The sequence below is a fragment of the Ochotona princeps genome, chromosome 10 (assembly GCF_030435755.1).
Source record: "Ochotona princeps isolate mOchPri1 chromosome 10, mOchPri1.hap1, whole genome shotgun sequence".
Classification (NCBI taxonomy): Eukaryota; Metazoa; Chordata; class Mammalia; order Lagomorpha; family Ochotonidae; genus Ochotona; species Ochotona princeps.
In genome coordinates, this window is record NC_080841.1 from 31,101,687 (window position 1) to 31,121,410 (window position 19,724).

A 19,724-nucleotide genomic window follows, 5' to 3' on the forward strand; every position below is an offset into this window, starting at 1 on the left:
CTTGCAAGAGGCTTCTGGCTTTTAATTGGCTCAGTTCCAGCCATTGCAGCCACTTGGGGAGTGAACCAGCGAATGTAAGATCTTTCTGTATCTCCTCCTCTCTGCATATCTGCCTTTCCAATAAAAAATAAATAAACCTAAAAAAAGAAATGCACATTATGACAGAGCACATGTTGTGTGCCTGAGACTGCTAGGTGTCTCCTTAGAAATGCCCGGGAATGCTCAGCTGTGCTGGGGCAGCCACTTGCAAGGCAGCCGGGGAGGGATGAGTCCAGCTGCAAACACATAAACCTCACGACTCAGCTGGCCTACTTTTTGGGTATGAATCCCAAAGCAGTTGCTACATTGAACCCTGAGGGGACGCTATGGGTGATAGATAGGTGGCAAGATCAGGTCAAGTTTGTGTTTCTTGAGGGAAGAAGGATGGACAACACCTAGTGGCCACTCCTATAGAAGCCCAATGCAGAAGGCAAGAGAGTGAAGTGCAGCTACTTACACTTCAAAGTGTATGTATACAGACCATGCACGTGTTGTAAGAACACAGCGAAGTTACACATTAAGTGTAAAGTAGTGATTGCCTGGAATGGTAGCAAAGACTTGAAGGCGTCAAAGGAAATAAGTAAAGTAGGATCGAGTCTTGCTCAGATCGTGTTGTGTAATGAACCAGACAGTAAAGTTAATTCTACCTTCTGCCTCTCAGGATCTCAAAATAAGCCAAAAGTGACCCGCCACCAATGGCTTGGAAAAATTTCAGTTCTGGGCTAGAGCTGCTATTGTTACATAGTCTCACTTAGTTTGAATGAAAGTTCCTATATGCAGATGAACAATTGATGCCCTCCTGAATAGAGTAGGACTCCTAGAAGCTGCCACATTCTTGTTAATATTTATTTATTTGAAAGGCAGAGTTACAGAGACGGGAGGAGTAATAGACATTGAGAGACTTTTCTATCCACTGGTTCTTTCCCCAAATGGCTGTCATGGCTGGGACTGAGCCAGACCAAAGCCAGGGGCCAGGAACTCCATCTAGGAACTCCCCACATGGTGACAGGGGCCTAAGCACTTGGGACATCTTCGGCTGCTTTTCTAAGCTCATTGCCAGGAGTTGGATTGGAAGTGGAGCAGCTGGGACCCCAACCCCCAGCTGTTATGGAATGCTGGTGTTGCAGATGATAGATTAAGCTGGTGTACCACCACACCACCCTTGCTGCTGTGTTTTGGGTGAATGCAGAATGACAGAGATCATATCTTCCACATCACTTTCAGTGTGATGTGCAGCTCCCGCTCCGGTGCCTGGCACATGGCAGACCAGAGTGAGCATTTCAGAGTGACAACATCGCATCTTTGGGGAAGAGACTTTGTTAGCTTTGCTGGGGCCCATCCACACTCAGCGACTGTTCCCCGAGAGCTTGGAGCATGCTGCTGGGGGCACTTACTTATCCAAAGAAACAGAAAGCATTGGAACCAGAAGGAGAGGCCTGAAAGTTCCTGTACCAGTTGAGCTGGAAATTCTTCCTGCAGGCTCCTGTTTGAGCCTCGGATGTCAGAGCAAGCCCAAGTATGGTGGGAGAAAGGAGGCCTCTGGAGCTGGGGATGGGTACCTAGGCCAGGCTCCATGGTTCCCAGCCTCCCCAAGCTGCCCAGCTGAGTGGGCAGCAGCTCTGAGCTGGCTTACAGGAAGACACCAGAACACTTCAGACTGCTGCCCTTCCTCAACCCCTCCCCCAGTGTGCATGTCTTCCCAGAGGCCACCCTGCCTGTCCCCGTAGCCCATCAGCAAGTCTACTGAGGGCTGGCCTTCCTAGTATCTTCTGCATTCCTCTGTGGCTCTGGCTGCTGCTGGCTGGGATATCTGGCTCTGCTGAGTGTTACAGGAACAAGTCTATTGGGGCCAGACCTGCCCTGGTGCCTGCTCCCTTGGCATGGCTCTGGGGCCTCTTTGTTCTCAGTTAATGAGACGAACACCAGGGAAGCTGTGCTGGAAACAGCTGTGTCTGCAGGTTCTGGCGCAGACGGTGGCTGTGAGCCTGCCCTGTGTGCTCCAATTTGTACTCATCCAGGCTATAGGGCCACTGATGCTCCCCTGCCTGGCTCATCTGCTCACCTCTACTCTCTGCCTGAAATCCCAGTGCTCAGTCCACCTTAACAAGGTGGGCCAGCATTCTCATGCACCTACAGCCTCATAGTGGATCTACCCTTGGCTTCTGTCCACTGCCCTTTTCCCCTGTACAGTGAAGGGGTCTATGCTTAGCCTGAGGGATAATAATGATGGTTAGGGACTGGGGGGAGAGGAGAGGCATGGGGCCAGAGGCACGGGCCCCTGACAACTGCATGGGAATATGACAACAGTAATGCACAGTGGCAGCATTTATTGTTAGTTAACTTAGTGCCTGGGTTTTGTGTGCATTATCTCATTTAATCTTTCCCAGCACTGATTTCCAGCTGCGGGGGAATCCCTGTGTAGGATTCCACAGTCACAGAGTTTTCCGGCAAATGGAATCATTTTGGTAAGGGAATGCATAGGGAGTGGCACAAGTGACTGCAAAGTGTGTGGGGTAGGTTTCTAAGCTGCGCCACAGATCTACAATTCTATTTACTTATTGCAGTTGGCCCATAGCTCTTTGTTTGCAGTCACTTGTGCTACTCCCTCCAGCAAGTTCCAGGTCTGGGTTCTTGTGTTAGATTTCTACCATGGTCTCCATAGCCTCAGCTCCTGGCTCAACAGTCTCCACCTCTGTGCTGAGGCTGCACCATTGTCTGTACAGCCTTTCTCCCACTTTCGGTTGGAGCAGGTCCCAGGATTAGGGAGACACCAGGTGTCCTATATAGCTAGGTTGTTGTTGGTGGTGATCTTGCTGGAACGTGTTGGCCATTAGGTCTGAGGGCCACACAGACCTATTTTGACCCATACAAAGCCATAGTCGGTATTATTTTCCTGCAGGACCAGTGCAGTGCAATGAGTTCAGTGAGTTCTCACCGAGCTCAGTGCATATGCAGCTCACTGTTGTCCCCTGCAGTGTTAAATTCTTTGTCACACTGTAAGAATGGCGCTTGATGTGCCACTACTAGAGTTCTTGGTCTGTTGGTCGTCACATCTGAGGGCTACCAAGACCTGTCTTTGGTGGAACCTGTAGGATCCCACATTGTTGCAGTTTGCTGAGCCAGAAATGAGTTCACTCCCATCTCAGTGCATGAACAGTTCTGTCCATAGCCCTTGCCTCCTTAAACAAAATGGCGTCTGATATGGCTCTAGGGGTGATCTGGTTTGTGAACTCCACCCTGTTCTGTACTGCCCATCTGGTATTTACCGCTCTGTCTCTGCTCCTGGTCAAAGCAAACAGACCAGCAGGATGGGCAGTTCTTTGTCTTGGTTCACCTCCAGAGCTCCCAGTGAGAGTCCCTTCCCACCTGGTTGCTGGTGGATTTCTGGCTGCTGGTATGATTTGGATCACCACTTGCTGAATGCCGCTGGTGTGTCAGTCACTGCAACACCCCACCGTTGTGTCCACTGTTTTCTTGTGTCTGTCGGTCTCCAGGTACCCCTCTGCTATTGTTCTGTCCTCTCTTATTTCCTGGAATGTGCCCTCTGTGCTCCACACTGGCTAATATTTCTCCAGCTGTTTAAACATGTCCTTACCCTATTTGATTCTCCCAAGGTTTTGTTTTGCTTTCCCTGTGGTACAGCCTGCCGATTCTTAGCATAGTTGCTCTTGTAGACAGGTAGAATCACTTTTGTATTTGAGTCTAAATCCCATATCCCTGATGAAGGAAGCCTCTAAGGGTTTGTTTCCTTTCCTCCGCATCGGGTCCAGGCTGCAGGGTGAGGGAGGCAGTCCAGATATTGGGCAGACCCAAGCGGTGACAGCTGGTGCTCCAGGCCTTTCATCCCAGGCTTCATTTGCAGCAAATCATTGCTTTGTGGAGATGCCAGAGGGCTGGTGCAGGGCATCTGGGGAGGCACCAGCCCAAGCCAAGTGGTGGCAGGAACAGGGTCTGACTTTGGTAGCTCCCTTCTTTTCTGGATCTCTCCTCCAGGAACCACCAATGGACCGTCCTCGAAAGGTCTTGGTGTCTTCCTTTCTCCCTCCTCCTGCTGGCAGCATCTCTTGTAGGAGTTCTGGTCCCAGCCCAAAGCTTCATCTTGGCCCTGCTTTTTCAGGGAGGACCCACCCCAAGGGAATCCTGGACATGATGGCTCTGTAGGGTCGTGGTCATGCATCCTCTGGAAGAACAGCTTTGCCTGCTTGGTCCCCATGGCTCTGCTGTTCCCAATTCTAGTCTTTTCTAGAGCCTTGACTAAAAAGCTGTGTTTGTGTATTGCATGATGCTTAATGATTTTAGAGACAACCACATACCTGTGAACCTATTGCCGCAATCTCTGCTGTAAACAGAGCACATCCCTATCAGAAAATCTGGAGAAAAAGCAGGAGATGTTTCATGAAGAAGGAGAAATAGGGACTAAGAGTAGTTTTGAATATGAATCTGTGAATTTGACAGCTGTGATGAAATGGGCCAGATGCTTGACATCACGTCAGGAAATAGGAAACAGATAACTAGACAAGTACTACTTGCATAAGGAAATTGAATTTGTACTGGAAACCTTCCCACAGAGAAAACTCTAGGCGTTAGGGAAAAGTGGAGATAACCTTTGTGATCCTGCAAGTTCTTACAATCAAAACGACACTGGACTGCATTACCCAAGCTATGAGTCCTAAAGGGGAGCATAAATGGGATGAGCTGAAATGTGTCAAAATGCAAAATGTGCTCTGACAAACCTGCTAAGCATGAGCAGACAGGCCACAGAATGGAAGATGTTTGCTAAGTATGTGACTGACAGGTGCTTGTATCCAGCACACACAAAGAACCCTCCAAAATGACCAATCAGAAATCAGCCTGCTAAATTAAAAATAGGGAGAACAAATGATTGTAACATAGATGTTTTTAAAAAGATTGTTATTTCTTATTTATTTGAAAGACAACAACAAAGGGAGAAGCAGAGAAAGATGCCAGCACTGCAGGTGGAGGATTAGGCTGATATGCCATCATGCCGGCCCCATACTGAACTAGATTTTAAAATAAACCACCATGAGCCTTGAAATGCTCTTATAGTCATATCAACAGTGAAGGCGCTGCAGGGACTGTCAGGTGCAGAGAAACCTTAGAGTGCACTGGAGAAGATGGCTTTTGCATGTAGTAGATTAAACCATGTCAACCACTTGTGTGCTCACTCCTGGACTTCAATATTGTGCTGGTCACACTCCCAGTCTGTCCCTGATGTTAATGACTTGGCTGCAGAGGGAGCCCCCGTGGAACCCCCAGGATCCACTGCACTGTGGTGGTCATAGTTTCCACTCCCAGACACAAGTCAAGAGGCCAGAATTAGGAGTCTGAATTTGCTCTCCACACGGGTCATCTAGACCTCCCCTCCTCCGGGAGGCTCTGCTTTCATTCTTCGGAGCAGCTGCTCATTTTCCTGTACATTTTTAGCATTTTGGCTTGCTCTTCTGTGTGTTCTGGGAAGCAGTAGAGTGGTAAGGGTAGCTGCTCGGGTTTTAGTGTTAGGCAGGACTTGGTTTGAACACTAGCACCAGACCCATGGGCTTGGCCAAATAAAGGAAAATATTTTCTTGCAGTAGATTTTTCATCTGTCAAATGGAAATGTGTGCTGGGGTCTGTAACTTCGAGACAGCGCGTGTCTCTAAAGATTGGACCAATGACAAGTACGAAGCAGAGAAAAGATCACATACAGGGGAAAACCAATCAGGATCACTGCTGACTTCTCTGAAGAGACTTTACAAGCAAGAAGAGAATGGACAAAGATCTTCCAAATCCTGAATCAGAACAACTGTCAACCAAGAATATTGTACCCAGCAAAGATTGGACCAATGGATTAGACTGAACAGGGAAGAATGAGTTGTGGTCAACGGCAATTGCTGCTCGTGGGCCTCCAGATCCACCATGCTCATGCAGAATGAGATGGACCCGTTATGTCCATTTGGGGAGTGAGCCAGCACATGGAAAAATTCTCTGTCTCTCTCTCACTCTTTCAAATAAATTAAAAAAAATATTCTTACATAGTGAACATTTGGGCGTTGCAGGCATGTGGTCTCCATTGCCTTGGCTCGGCCGTGGTGGTGTGGGAACATGTCCTGCCAGTGTCACCGCGTTCCTGTCGAACTTAACAGACACCAAATCTGAATTTAGCATAATGTTCATGTGTTACAAAATATTGTTATTTTGATTTTTTCTGTGAATACTTAAAAAGATGTGAAAATCACTCTTAGATTGTACAGAAACAAGTGGCTGCCTGGAGGTGGCCTGTAGGCCAGAGTTTGCTTAGTAGACTGCTTGGATGCTTCAAGGAGTCACAGGACAATTCCATAAAGCAAATGATGACCAGTTAGAGGTGGCCAGTGTGTATTCCTTGCTGCTGTAGGCTGGGTGGTAACCTCTGGCAGGGGACACTGTGCAGGTTATAGCAGAGTTGTCTTCTGATTCTGTAGGAGTATTAAAGTCGGAATGGCATTTGACTGCTTCATTTAATTAAATTTTCAAAAGTGATGTGAAACTCCAGTCTGTCTCCCATGTCATTGTCTTATTCCGCTCTGTTCCTTTTCAGATGTTAACCATTGCTTTTCTCCTAAGTCCTTAGAAAATATTGATATATTTGTATTTATTTAATTTTGAGAAATACCTTCCCTCAGTAACTTGTTATGGAAATAAGTCCACTAAGAAGCCCATAGCCTCTTGTGAGAAAAGAAGTAATTTTGTTTGAGTCAGATGGCATCGGCCAACCTGGGCCTCCCCTGAAAGGCTGGGCCTTGATGGTCCCTTGTCACAAGCTGTTTTAGGATAAAAACACTGGTTTCTGCACTCGCAGCAAGCAGGCAGGCAGATACAGAAGCAGAGACTCCACTGTTGGCCGGGGGCTGTCACAATATCACAGCACAGTTGCTGGTACTTGCTATGTGTTTAGTTGACATCTGTCTCACTGTCTGGCAGTACCAGCCTTGTTTCTCTTGACTCAGAGCCAACTCATTCTTCCCTCTCTCCCACACCCATGCCTATTGTGCAAGTCCGTCCTCTACATGACCTATGGGTGAGCCTGTTTTTCTGTGAGGCCTATGTGCAAGCCTGCTTTTATCCTTCCAATTCATTCCCAGATGCTTACAATAGTGCGGACTGTCCCAGTCAAGTCCAAATCCAGGAGTGTATAACTCAATCCAGGTCTCCTGTGTGGGTGGCAGAGACCCAAGTATTTGAACCATCCCCCATTGCCTCCAGGGTCTGTACTGGCAGGAAGCTGAAATGGGAAGCAGAGCTGGGCCATGAGTGCAGGTTCTCTGATGTGGGATGCAGAGGCCAAGTGCTCACCTCTGTGATGGCTTTGTAGACAGATGTTGTTCTCACTCTCAGCCCCTTGTCCCTGGGTCAGGGACCCTGAGAGGTGCTGAACTGGCTTTTTCAGCTTCAGTGGTTTCACCAGAAAATCTAGGATACCCACCCCCCAGCGATGCACCATCTGGGGAGTTGGTTTTATTCATTTCTGTGCAGTAAGAGTGATGAATTTGGGAGAAACTGGGGTCTCCTGTCTCCTAGAAGCCACGTCTTTGGTCAAATGCCACCTTGTTCCACCACATAGTCCACCTGCTACAGACAGGGTGGTTGGGATTGGGCTGTGGACTTGAGAGCCCTCACCTCCAAGGTGTTTCTTCCTGTGGGTTGGGTTGTGTCGTGTTCTGGGACTGGAGAAGATGACTTGCACAGCTCTTCCTGCCAGATACATGGGGAAGCCACTCTTGTCTGGGAAGTCTGTATTCAGACTGAGCTTTCGTGGAGCTGTGGAGGGCTGTGTGGGAGCTGGTTGTCCAGACCGTGGGCCTCTAGAGTTGGTCATTTCCGTTCCTATTAATGCTGCTGCCTGAATTTTGGTTTGTCTCTTTGGCCCACCTTCTGCCTGTTTGATCCCCTGTCAATCCTTCTGTACTTTATCTGCCTGCCAACCTGCCCTGGCCTGGCCCCGGCCCTTCCCTACATCCGAGTAAAACATAAGAGACTTCAAAAGCTTTCCCTGGGGAATGTGAAGCATGCACAGAAGAGGGAAGAGTATAGTCAGTGTGCCTGTCCCCAGCTTTAATGGTGACCATCTCCTGATGGAGCCCATTCTGTCCAAACATTCTTCCACACTCTCTCATCATGTTGAAGCCAACCTCCAGGTTCCTGCTTTGGACATATGAACCGACCCACCTGTGCACTGACGCCTGCTTTCTGTATTCTTTTGCAGATAATTGCCTTTGATGAGCTAAGGACAGATTTTAAGAGCCCCATAGACCAGTGTAATCCTGTTCACGCGGTAAGTCATTGGGGGGACAGTGACAAGAATCTGGTGTCACCACAGGCTAACCAGTGCCTGGCATGGAGGGTAAAGGCTTCGATGAGTTGGAGGAATAAAGAACATCTACCTGCTGAGTGCTCCCCTTTACGCAGCTCAAGGCTATTGGAGAGTCTTCTCCAGGCCCACTGAGGTCTTGAGCAGTCCTGTTAAGCTGACAGCCCAAGGAGCCCGGGGAAAGTCTGATGGTTTTCAGTTACTTGTCCTTGAACAAGCAGAGGGGTTCCACACCTTTTTGCTGCATCCCTCTCTGTGTGCCAGGTTTCCCAGGTGGCAGTTTGATGGATAGGATAATATATAAAACCCCGAGTCCCTTACTGGTGCCCCAGCATGCATTGATCTCTGACATGAGTGTTTTGGAGGAATCTGAAGCGGTCTGGTAGTTCTGGTTCAGGGTAAGTGTGTGGGATCCACCTGCCTCAGCACACGTGGCTCTCAGTGTCTTTGTGTTTGTCTCGCTGTCAGTCCCTGCATGCTAGCCCTCCTGTCTGCCTTACTTTGGAGGAGCTTCTAAATGGATGCAGAAGCATTGGTGCATGGAGTGGAGGGGGAGCTCTGTGGGTACTTGAAGCTGTAGAGAGAACACTTGCTGGGTTGGGGCCCTTGGACCCGGGGGGATGTCCGACCTCATCCTCAGCCACAGGACCAGGGGCAGCATCTAGGGAGGTCACACTATTTGTTGGCCTGGGCAGGCTTCAGCACCCTTGTCTGCAAGGTGCTGACAGGCGGACGATGCTTACAGGAATTGTAACGTGGGTTTTTTTTTGAGTTTTTTTTTTCTATATGTTAAGAACTTAATATAAACAATGTTTAATCCTCAGAAAGAAGCCACTTGATACAAGTTTCCTTGAGTCAATTTCCAGTCCACAATGCTGCCTGACCTGGCCAGGATCTTGGCGCTCATAAGCAGTCCTTAGGACTTGAGCGTGGATCTGTCTGACTCTGAAACCTGTGTGCTTACCTCCCAGTCTGTCCTCTCTTCAATGAGACTTGCTTTTGTGTCCTTTGAGAGTGCCTGTTGCACTACATTCTTTGATACTATGGAAATAGAGCCACACTCATTGAAAGTACTTCTGTAAAATCCACCTCACAACTTGTCTTTCGGGGGACTTCAAATTGTTAACTCAGGCTTGTTTGCATCTCCCAGCTGCCCCTTCCACCTGGGGTGACTTGGAGTCCTCATCTCGGAGAGGGTTTGCCCTCGAGGCCTCGTGTCTTGCTGTCATGTTTTTGTGCACACCTGGCTCGTTGACACCGTGCAGGTACACTGGGCTGCTCTAGTCTGAGATGGGGAGCGCACTTCCGTTTCGATGCCAGGGAAGACAGAGCCGCTTTCCCTCCTTCCAGATGCTTGGTCTCAGATTATGAAAAAAATGGCACAGATAGAAGAATGCCTGAGCGTTCTTGTGATTTCAGAGTAAACATTAGTTAAGAACTTTTTCCTGTTGTTCAGTGTCCCTTTTTTTTTTTTTTTTTTAAGATTTATTTATTTGAAAGAGAGTCATTTTAAAATGGCTACAGCCACCATGGGTAGGCCTGAATAAAGCCAGGAGCCTGGAAGTCCATCTGGGTCTCTCCTGTGGGTGGCAGGGGCCCAGTTACTTGTCATCTTCATCATCTGTTGTTTCCTAGGTACAGTAATGGGGAGCTGGATCTGAACTGATGTGCATAGCGGATGCTGGCGTGACTGGTGGTGGTTTAATGCATTGTACCACCATGCAGGGCTCATCTTCCCAAGTGCCACACTGGCTTAGAGGTGATCAGGACCATAGACATTTTTTTATAGAGTCCATTTCTACCTTATCATGGCAAGTTCCTTAGTGTAGACAGAACATAGAAAATTAGGGCTTGGATAAACTCCCTGGAACTCCTGTGCAAAGCCAAGTGTAAGAGTAGAAATTGTGCACAGTAGCTGTTCCATGAATGAAGAGTGTTTGCTGAAGAAAGAATGAATATGTTTTGGAGGGTGCAGCCATGGAGCACCAACACTGGATCTTTTTTTCTACTGCAATTTCTAAGGCCACCTTTCTTTTTTTTTTTGTTATTTATTTTTATTTTTGGTGATGTTTATGTAGTTTTCCAGGGTGGTTAGGTTGAAGGTTAGAGGAAAGTGGGTGAGACCATTGTTTCTAGATAGTTTTTTTCTTCTTCCTTATCTGGAGGAAGAGTGGTGATAAGGGGAGAAGCTGCACCCATCCTCATAACTGCCTCACTACCCAGGGATGGGGAATGGCCCCTTAATGTCATCCTTGGGTCCCTGATGCGGAGCACGCGCCGAGTGTTCTGCTCAAGTGATTTCGATAGTTCTGAAATGCTACCAGCATTGCGAATCCAAGGATGAAGAAGTTCTTCCAAGGACCATTGGCTGGCATACTCCACTTTAGAGTCTCCATTCACCCAGATATTTGCTGTCAATGCTTGGCTGGGGTAGTTGTCCAATTTGTTCTGCCCTCCTTCCTCTGCTGTGGTACTAGATGTCCTCTGCAGGCCCCAGTGGACTGCTATATGCTCATGGGCATCTGGGCCTGCTGTCCACTGCTCCATGTAAGTGAGGAGGCCAGTTCTGACACATGCACTCCACAGTCAGACCACAGAGCCTATGATTCTCCTCGTGGTTGGAGTTCTGAGTCCAGCAGTTCAGTTAGGGGGATCCCCAAAGAAACCTGTTCTGAAGTGATCCCAGACCTGACTCTTGTTAGTACTTGCCAGTATGAGGTCTGGCTCTTTTGTCACCCATATCAGACAATGCACACACTGGTAGTTACAATTGCTGGGTCATTTCTATTTCCAGCCCCATCTCTTATGCAAGCCAGTTGATGCTGTGGTTCATCCCAATCCCGTCCACTACACACTTGGCCCTCAAATTCACCAGTGGGAGCTGTAGCCTAGTTGGAGAGACCCCCCTCCCCAATAATCCCCACCAGGCCTGCTCCCAGCCCTGGTTCCTGTGCTTGCCAGTGTGTACAGCAGACTGGTCCAGTCTGTCCCACATCCTATTCAGCTCTCATGCACATCTATGGGCAAGGCCACCTTTCTGATTAGCTCACAGATTAATTAAAGAGCCTAGGCCCCACGAAGCTCAGACATTTCATAGACAGCTTAGAGCCTCTAGGGGTAGGTACCCTAGGTACCCTGGGAAAGACACTTGCTTGTTTGAAGACAAAAGCAGCATCCCACTTCCCCCACTGTAAAAGCCCTAAATGGAAAAGCATCCATTTAGGAAATGCTAGGATCTTTATACCTGGCAGGAAGTAAATGGTTTGGATGCCTCATTTAGCTCATCTGCAAGTTCTCCAAGCCTCTGTGGAGCCACTAACACAGCGCTTCAGGCTCCAGTGGTGTGAAATCTAGGCTTTGCTGGCTGGTGACGAGGGCCCTGTCAGGCCTCGTGCTCATGTCACAATCTCAGATGCTCCCAAAGGCAACACGTTGTTGGGCTCACTGGTGTGCTCACTTGGTGGCAGTGGAGGGGAGGGGAATGCCGTGGTCACTGCTCTTGCCTCAGGCCTTCCTTCCTTTGGACCTGCTGGACATTCAGCAGCACTGTGAGGTTGTGAGAGCTGCTGTGTTGCTGGAGAGTGGACTGTGGTGTGTCATGCATGTGTGTCGTGTATACATGTATATTTGTGTCTGCATGTGCGCGTCTGCACACATGTACACATGTGTTCATGCATGTACCTACACGTATACAAGTCTATGTGTGCTTACACACGTGTGCTAAGCGGGATGATATCTGTTTTGCTAGCCACTTGGACACTGATTTGTCCTGATGTGCGCTGCTTCCTCTGGGCATCAGGATGCACAGGAGTCACTACACTGATGATTCAATTAGGGAACTGGAAGGGGCCCAGCCACCTGTCCTCTTCACATTCACCAGGAATCTCATTACCACTATGTCTGTAACAGCCAAATTGCCTGGGTAATGAAGCACCAGGAGCTACCACAGCTGTGCTCTGCGCTTTGGAAAACATGAAAGTCTGCGGAAAAAGAGGCCACAGCTCTGAGTGTGTGGTGTGACTTCCTCCCTGGGCAGCAAGTCAGCCCTCTGAGATGGACTTGGACTTCTTGAAAAGTCATAGCCTGGGGGCACTGTGCTGTCTTTAATTTAGCGGGGAAAGTTACTCCAAGCATCCTGACTTTAGAAAAATTAAGCCAGTGGGGAGAACTGGTCTACGTTGTGCACTGATGGTGGGGCATATGCCGTCTGAGACTCGAGTGGAGAGTCCTCCCAGGAGGACCAGTTGTCAACTGCAGGATGCTGCTCTGTGGGCCTATGACCCCCCTGCCCATTCTGCATGATGACCATTTCAAATGGACCTGGAGGCCGAGGTGTGGTCTACAGGGGAAGGTGCACAAATTTTTGCTAGGTGAGGAGGAGAGTTCTATTGGCACCAAGTAAGTATAACATGGTAGAGGGAAGAAAGCCAGAACTTGCTGGAAAAAAGCCACCTGCTGGCCGGGCGCCCAAGAGGGGTTGTGTGTGTGAGTGGGGTTGGTGGTGTGGGCTTCTCCCTCTCTTGTAGCAGGACCCCTCACTTTCTGTCTTCTTTCTGGCATATCCCAACAGAGGGAGCGGCTGAGGAACATTGAGCGCATCTGCTTCCTTCTGCGAAAGGTCAGTGCAGTGGGGCGTGTGTTGTGGGGCATTGCCCATTGGTGGGCGGGCTCACTGTGGAGGGGACTGATGCCTGCACCGGCTCTGTCTACCCAGGAAGGCAAATGGCAGCAGGGGAGGGGAGCTGCGAGCAAGCCATCAGCTCCCTGGAAATCTCTTGAGACAAGAGGAGCTAATTGAAAGCGGTGGCCATCAATCTGGTGTCATGCTGGCTCTTGATGATTACAGGTGCCCTCTGGTTGGGTTTCCAGCCTCTTCATCTTTGCATGATGATGGATGGTTTCTACAGCTGCTGTCGCTGCACAGCCTTTGTTCCCGTCTGGTCTCCCCACGTGCAGGGAAGGTTTTCACTGGGTCCTGGCTTTCCTGTGAGGTTTCTGCCTGCCATTGAATGTGGCAGTTTGATTGGCAGCGTCATTGGGAGTGTCAGAGGCATAGGGTGGGGAAGCTGTGATGAAAGAGGGGAGCCACACCAGGCGGGGAGTCTCTCTGAATGCCGGGTGGGCCGTAGGCTGCAGCTGCCCTGAACTCCTTGGGGAAGCACGCATGTACACCTGCCGCTCAGGCTTGCTACTCAGAGCAGCTCTGTCTGGAGGGCTGCCTCCCCCTATCAGGAAACCGTTTGCAGCAAAGTGTACAAAACAAGCAGCCTGCAGTGAACATCAAAGTCTTGGGCCGAAGGACATCCCCGAGCTTTGTGCGGAGTGGATGGACAGCAGGCCATGGGCAGCCACCTGTCAACCTGAAGGGCATTTTTGAGCCTGTGTAAATAGGAAAGTAACCAAATGCTGTGGCCTGTGCCGGCAGAAGGGAGAACATTTTTGCAAGTTTCTGAAGTTTTTCCCTGTAGTTCAATAATGATACTTTTCTCTGGGTAAGAGTGCTTAATCAAGAAGCCAGTTATTTTCTAGCTAATTACTTGTCCTTGCATGTTTTATAAGGGTGTCCATATGTTAGAATTCCACATCTTGTGTGACACAGCAGGGGAGTGTTCTCAGATAAGATACACACATAAAAATACTAGTGATCCAAGGAATAAAGAATAACTGTTATATGTGACTGAGTCAATGATTTGACTCAGGTGTTAGAAGAGGAGTGGGGAATGTTATGGAGTGCAGCCAGTGATTGCTCCTTCACCTCTCCTTGTATACTCTTCCCCCCCACGTCCTAATTCGGCCAGGATGTTGGATGCAGATGAGTCCAATTAGTCTTTTTAGCTGCAAGCCCAGTTCCTGTTCTTGCCCATCCCAATGTGTGCCAATTAACTCCTTAACTCACAACACTTAGGTATTCGCTCCTGCCCACCTGTGACTCACCTATCAACTGAGAGGGGTTGGTATTGCATTGTTGTGTAACCACTCCCCTCACAAGCCCCTTTAAAAGGCCCATGCAGCAGGGGCTCCCTCTCTCTTTCTGGTCAGGTGTTTCCATTACTCTGGCACCTCGACTCTTGGCTGACCCAGGACAGGTAATCCCCTGAGCATGGTCCCTGTGTACTGCTTAGATGGGACAATGGATATAGTAATGTTGTTTCTGGTTTGTGTACTATCAGGAGTTCCAGGAGAGATGAGGCCTAGCAGTGATGGAATGTGGGCAGAGAAGCCAGGGAAAGGTGAATGTCTGCAGTTTTGTAGCTGTGTCCAGGTTATTTGTTGCATGTTTCTTAGGATAACTTTTATTGTTGGGGAAGCTGGGACATAGGTCATTAGCTTAACGGATGGACTTAAGGGTAATGACCATTTGTTCCTCTTTGGATTGTGTTTGGTTGGATTATGATTGGTTGGGTTGCCATATGGACTTGTGATTTGCTATTTCTTGTATGTTCTGTTATCACCAAGCTTGGTTAATAAAGACTCCTTAATAAAACCTTAGACATGTCTGGTGTGATCTCGCTCGCACCCCATAACAATAATGTATAATGTGACTTCATGAATATGTAAATTACTCTCCCAGATAATATCTGGCACACCTTGCTCCTGTTAACCACTTCCATAGTCTTTGGATTAAGTAGCATAGAATGGATCGAACAAGCTTTCTCTCTCAGAATCTGGATTGCCCTCCTTCCCCACCCCTGAGCATCTCATCCTGTGTCATCTGGCAGAGCAGGAATCCCTGGGCCCGTCCTTTTAGCCTTGCTTACCCTTCGTTATTGCTTGACCATGGCCTCCGGCTGCACAGAAGGAAGGGCCTGAGGCTGGCTCCACAGAGGTCTGGCTGCTCACAGCTTTAAAGCACTGGATCTTTCAAAGGTCAGAGCCCAGGATAGGAAAGCAGGCAGGCTTTGCAAAAATTAGCATTGCCATTTGCAAATCTGCATATAGTTTGCATACATTTTTATAAACAGTAGACTGAAACATTTGATGCTAGGAAACATTGCACAGCAGGTACCTTTTCCTGGATTTTGCCCTTTTCACTTCCTCCTTCTGCTTGTGCTGCCTCTGTGAAGTGAAACATTGATTATTGCTGCTCACTGTAGTGGTTAAGACAGGGAGAGAAGTGGAGGACATCCAACACTGGCTGGGAAGCTTTAGGCCATGACAGTGAGTGATGGCACCTTCTGCAGGCTTGTGGCTTCCTGGCTCCCGGCGGCCTGCCCCAGGAATCACCTCTGTCCTTGTAACACAGTGTGTGTACCCCGATTACTTGGCACTACTGATGTCATAGATGCAGTTTCCTTCTGAATGTAGTTTCACATGATTGATACTTATGGTCTGGCCCTGGTGGTCTTGCCGTGGCTCACATGTTCTTTGCCTGAATTTGGAAATTCCCTGTGTTCTCTGAGGTACATTTGGGTACCAGGTGTGTAGGAATCACTGCTCCTGTTGGAATGCCTGTTCATCATCTTGTCTAGTGACATGGGTGTAGAGCAGTCCTAAGCCTGCTGACAGTGTTTACAAAATGGAGCTGACATTGTGGTGCAGTGGGTTAAATTGCCACTTGTGACGCTGGCATTCCATATCAGAGTGCTTTTCTGAGTTATCGCTACTCTGTTTCATCCGGCTCCCCACTGATGTGTTTGGGATGGTCCAAATTCTGGGACCCCCTGAACCCAGATGGAGTTCCTGGCTCCTGCCTTTGGTTTGGCCCAGGCCCTTGCTGTTGTGGGTTTTGGGGGAGTGAATCAGTGGAGGGAAATATTCTCTCTCTGTCACTCAAATAAGTAAGTAAGCCTTTTACAAGTGTTAAGTAGGTGAATGCTAGCTTTTACAATCTAAATCCTTCTTGTTGGGCCCTGTGGGAGAGCTGACGACCTGTTCATTTCTTCATTTCAGGCATGTCTGTTATATAAATTTGACAACTGTGACTGCCATTTACTACTGACATTTTAAAATCAGATTTAACTCAGCATTGTCTTCCTGCTTGGCTCAGGTGCTAACTTACAGCTGCTTCCTTTCCTTCCTGCTGGTGCCCACCCCGCCTTCTATAGTCTGAACTTAAACCTCCCTGTCTTCTCTCGGCCAGTTGTGGGTCCTTCAGAATTGAAGGGGGTTAGTTAAGTTGGTGAGCTGTTGCTGCCACTCCCACATGCTGCCTCTATCCTATGGCCAGTGTGACCTGTGGTGTGTACCGGAGTGCCACCCCAGGTGGGAATAATAACGGTGGTGTGCCATCACAGAGGGGTTGTGAGATTGAAAGGGAAGTCGTGTCTCCAGCTCAGAGCTGCTAGAGCGGTAGTCACCCTGACCCTCGCCTGCCACTGAGAATCTTGATGAGCATCTTAAACACACGCCTGGCCCTGAGTCAGGCAGAGCTGTTCCACGTCCACTGGCATCTGCCTTGGCCAGCCCTCGCTCTGCATGTCTAAGTGACCTCAGGAGATGAGACAATCTGGGCCTTGGCCTTGTGTCTCTCTGTTGGAATGGGCCTCGGACGTCACATTCCCATGCTGTGAGTGTATGTTGGGAACGATGGGGGAGGGCTCATGGGTCTTGTTGACATCACCCCTTCCTGAGAACTGTACCTTCCAAGAAATTTCTTGGAATTCGTCTCCTGAACACCCCGTTGTGTGGGGCCTCTCGGAGCTGGTTGTTGTGACGCCACCTCCTCGGCTTGCTTGGGAGAAAGGAAGGGGTTTGTAGGGTGGATCATTTTTAGCTCTGTAATTATCAGCAAATGTGCTCTTGGGTAATTGAACTGTAGGCTGCTTGTGTCAACTTGGGCTTATGATTCATTTTGCGTGGCAAGTGTGACTTGCTCTGGGTTTGTCCCTCCCCATCGCAGCGTACTAGGGAGGATTTGAGGGGCACTGAAAAGAGCATCATGGAAGCCAGAGGTGGTTTTTTTTTTTTTTGGCTGCTTTTAGGTCAAAAACATAAAGGGTTCTTATGGGGCCTCCTGTGGCAACTGCAAATTCAGAGGATTGTTGGAGAAGATGAATGAGCTCAACTGATCGGTGTGAGAGTAAAGAGAAATTTCTTGAGTTGTGGCTGTAGACTTGGGCACTGGCTGTCACATCCCTAAGACCAAGGTAGCCCAGCTATCGGGAGAGGTGGTTTTAAGCCAGACTGAGCTGGTTGAAGAAGAGAGGTGCTCAGTTGTATAGTTAGGAACCCCCTTTGGGCTCCCCCCTCCCCACTTTTTCTTTTTTTGGATTCTGTAGTTCATGTCCTGCTTTCCCCAGGAGCACGTGCGGTCCTGCTGCAGGGTTGACGCTAGTGGATGATGGCAGGCGGTCTGGCGGGTGATGGTTTTCCCTCTTTCATTGAGCAGCTCGCACTAAGATGCGCTGCAGGAGGCTGAATGAATGGGGCTTGGTGATGGAGGGGGTTGCTTTGTTCACTGGGGAGGCTGATGGGAGAGGGCAGGTGCTCCAGGTTGAATACTGGGAAGAACATAGCAGTGTCAGACTACAACTGATCCCAGCAGGAACCGCCTGTCTGTGCCTCTGTGGAGAGTCACGCTTCTGTCCCAGGGAGCCGTTGTGTGGGAGGCGAAGCCGTGAGCAGAACTGGAATCTCCTGCAGAAATGCTGTTGCAGGGCTCTGAAAGCAGGGTCTGGGGGAGGTGGGGCATGGATGAGACAGTGTCTCAGCGAGGAGTCAGCTGTGTCCAGTGAAAGCACAACATCATTATCAAGTCTATCCTTCCCCACATCGGGTCCAGCAGTCTAATTTTCAGGGGCTGGTTAAAAAAAAAAGGCAACATGGGGTTCCATGTGAAGAAATTTCAGATTCTGACGGCAGAGCATTCACCCCATGATGAGGGCCTTTTGGGCTTTTGAACAACTCACCTGTCCCTCATGCCGGCTCTGTCTCTGTGACCTTTGCCCTGGGATCTAGCAATAGTTCCACCTACTAGAAGTCTCTCCCTGTTGATGTCATTGGGCTGTGCTGTGTGATGGGTTTGTCACCTTGGAACAAGAACAGGTGTGTGTGTGTGTGTGTGTGTATGTGTGTGTGTGTGTGAGAGAGAGAGAGAAAGGAGGGGAGAGCTTACGAGCCCTTGGGTGTTACTGGTTTTTGTCCTGAGAATGAGAGATGAGAGGCAGGAGGCTCTCACCTGGGCCCACCTGTAACCTGCTTGCTCTGGTGACCCCCAGCCGTCCTTTAGATGTGTGGCTGCTGTTAAAGCACTGAGGTTTGCAGTGACTTGTTATGTAACATGATGATGACAGGAGCTAACCGTAAGCATGTACCACTTTTCAAAAAAGATTTATTTATTTATTTTTATTACAAAGTCAGATATACAGAGAAGAGACAGAGAGGAAGATCTTCCGTCCGATGATTACTCCCCAAGTGAGCCGCAATGGCTGGTGCTGTGCCGATCCGAAGCTGGGAACCTGGAACCTCTTCCGGGTCTCCCATGCGGGTGCAGGGTCCCAAAGCATTGGGCCATCCTCAACTGCTTTCCCAGGCCACAAGCAGGGAGCTGGATGGGAAGTGGAGCTGCCGGGATTAGAACCGGTGCCCATATGGGATCCCTGGGTGTTCAGGGCGAGGACTTTAGCTGCTAGGCCATGCCACCGGGCCCGCATGTACCATTTTTATAGAAGGAAGGGATCTTCAATGCCGGCTTCTCCATTTACTGACTCTACAGATCAGCCCACAGTGGGTTCAAGCTCTGCCCCAGTTTCTTAGAGCTCAGCGAGAACTACTAAGAGCATTCTCTGCCCTCTCCCAACAGCACCTCCAGAGAACTCCATGTTGCTTCGGTGCCTTGGGAGGCTTGCCGGCCCTCCATGACTTGGGAGGATGGCAAAGATGGCACCTTTCTCTAATTACTGGCATTTGTTGCCACGAGGGATTCATTGGAGTTGGAATCTTGGCAGCTGTTAACACAGTCTTTCCCACAGGATTCAGGAGGGAATGGTGGCTTTTAATGGAGCGATGCGAACTTAGAGACAGTTGTGGGGGAGTTTTTCATGGAAGGAGGATTTCTAAAGTCTATCAGGAGCCCTGGCAGTTTTTATCTTTTGAGTGTTTGCTGCTTGGCTTTAGTGTTAATTCTTTTCATCTCCACTGCAGCTATAGAAGAAAGTAGCTGCTATTAATGGTCCCATTTCACAGAAATCTTCCATCCACTGCTTTACTCCCCAAATGGCCACATCAGTTGGAGCTGAGATGATCCAAGCCAGGAACTTCTTTTGAGTTTCTCTTATGGGTATGAGGCACAAGGACTGGAGCCATCCTCCCCTGCTTTCCCAGGCCATAAGCAGGGAGCTGGATTGGAAATAGAATCGCTGGGACTCAAACTGGCACCTGTGTGGAATGTCAGTGCCGC

The 19,724-nt window shown here is 49.0% G+C and overlaps 1 protein-coding gene across 1 annotated transcript in view; it reads left to right on the top strand.

Moving 5' to 3' along the window:
• Window positions 1-19,724, top strand: part of CNIH3 (cornichon family AMPA receptor auxiliary protein 3) — a 90,368-nt gene that overhangs the window by 34,892 nt on the left and 35,752 nt on the right. Inside the window, exons 2-3 of the mRNA XM_058669227.1 lie at window positions 8,282-8,350; window positions 12,957-13,004. Coding sequence (XP_058525210.1) covers window positions 8,282-8,350; window positions 12,957-13,004 — 117 coding nt within the window. The remainder of the gene's footprint in view (window positions 1-8,281; window positions 8,351-12,956; window positions 13,005-19,724) is intronic.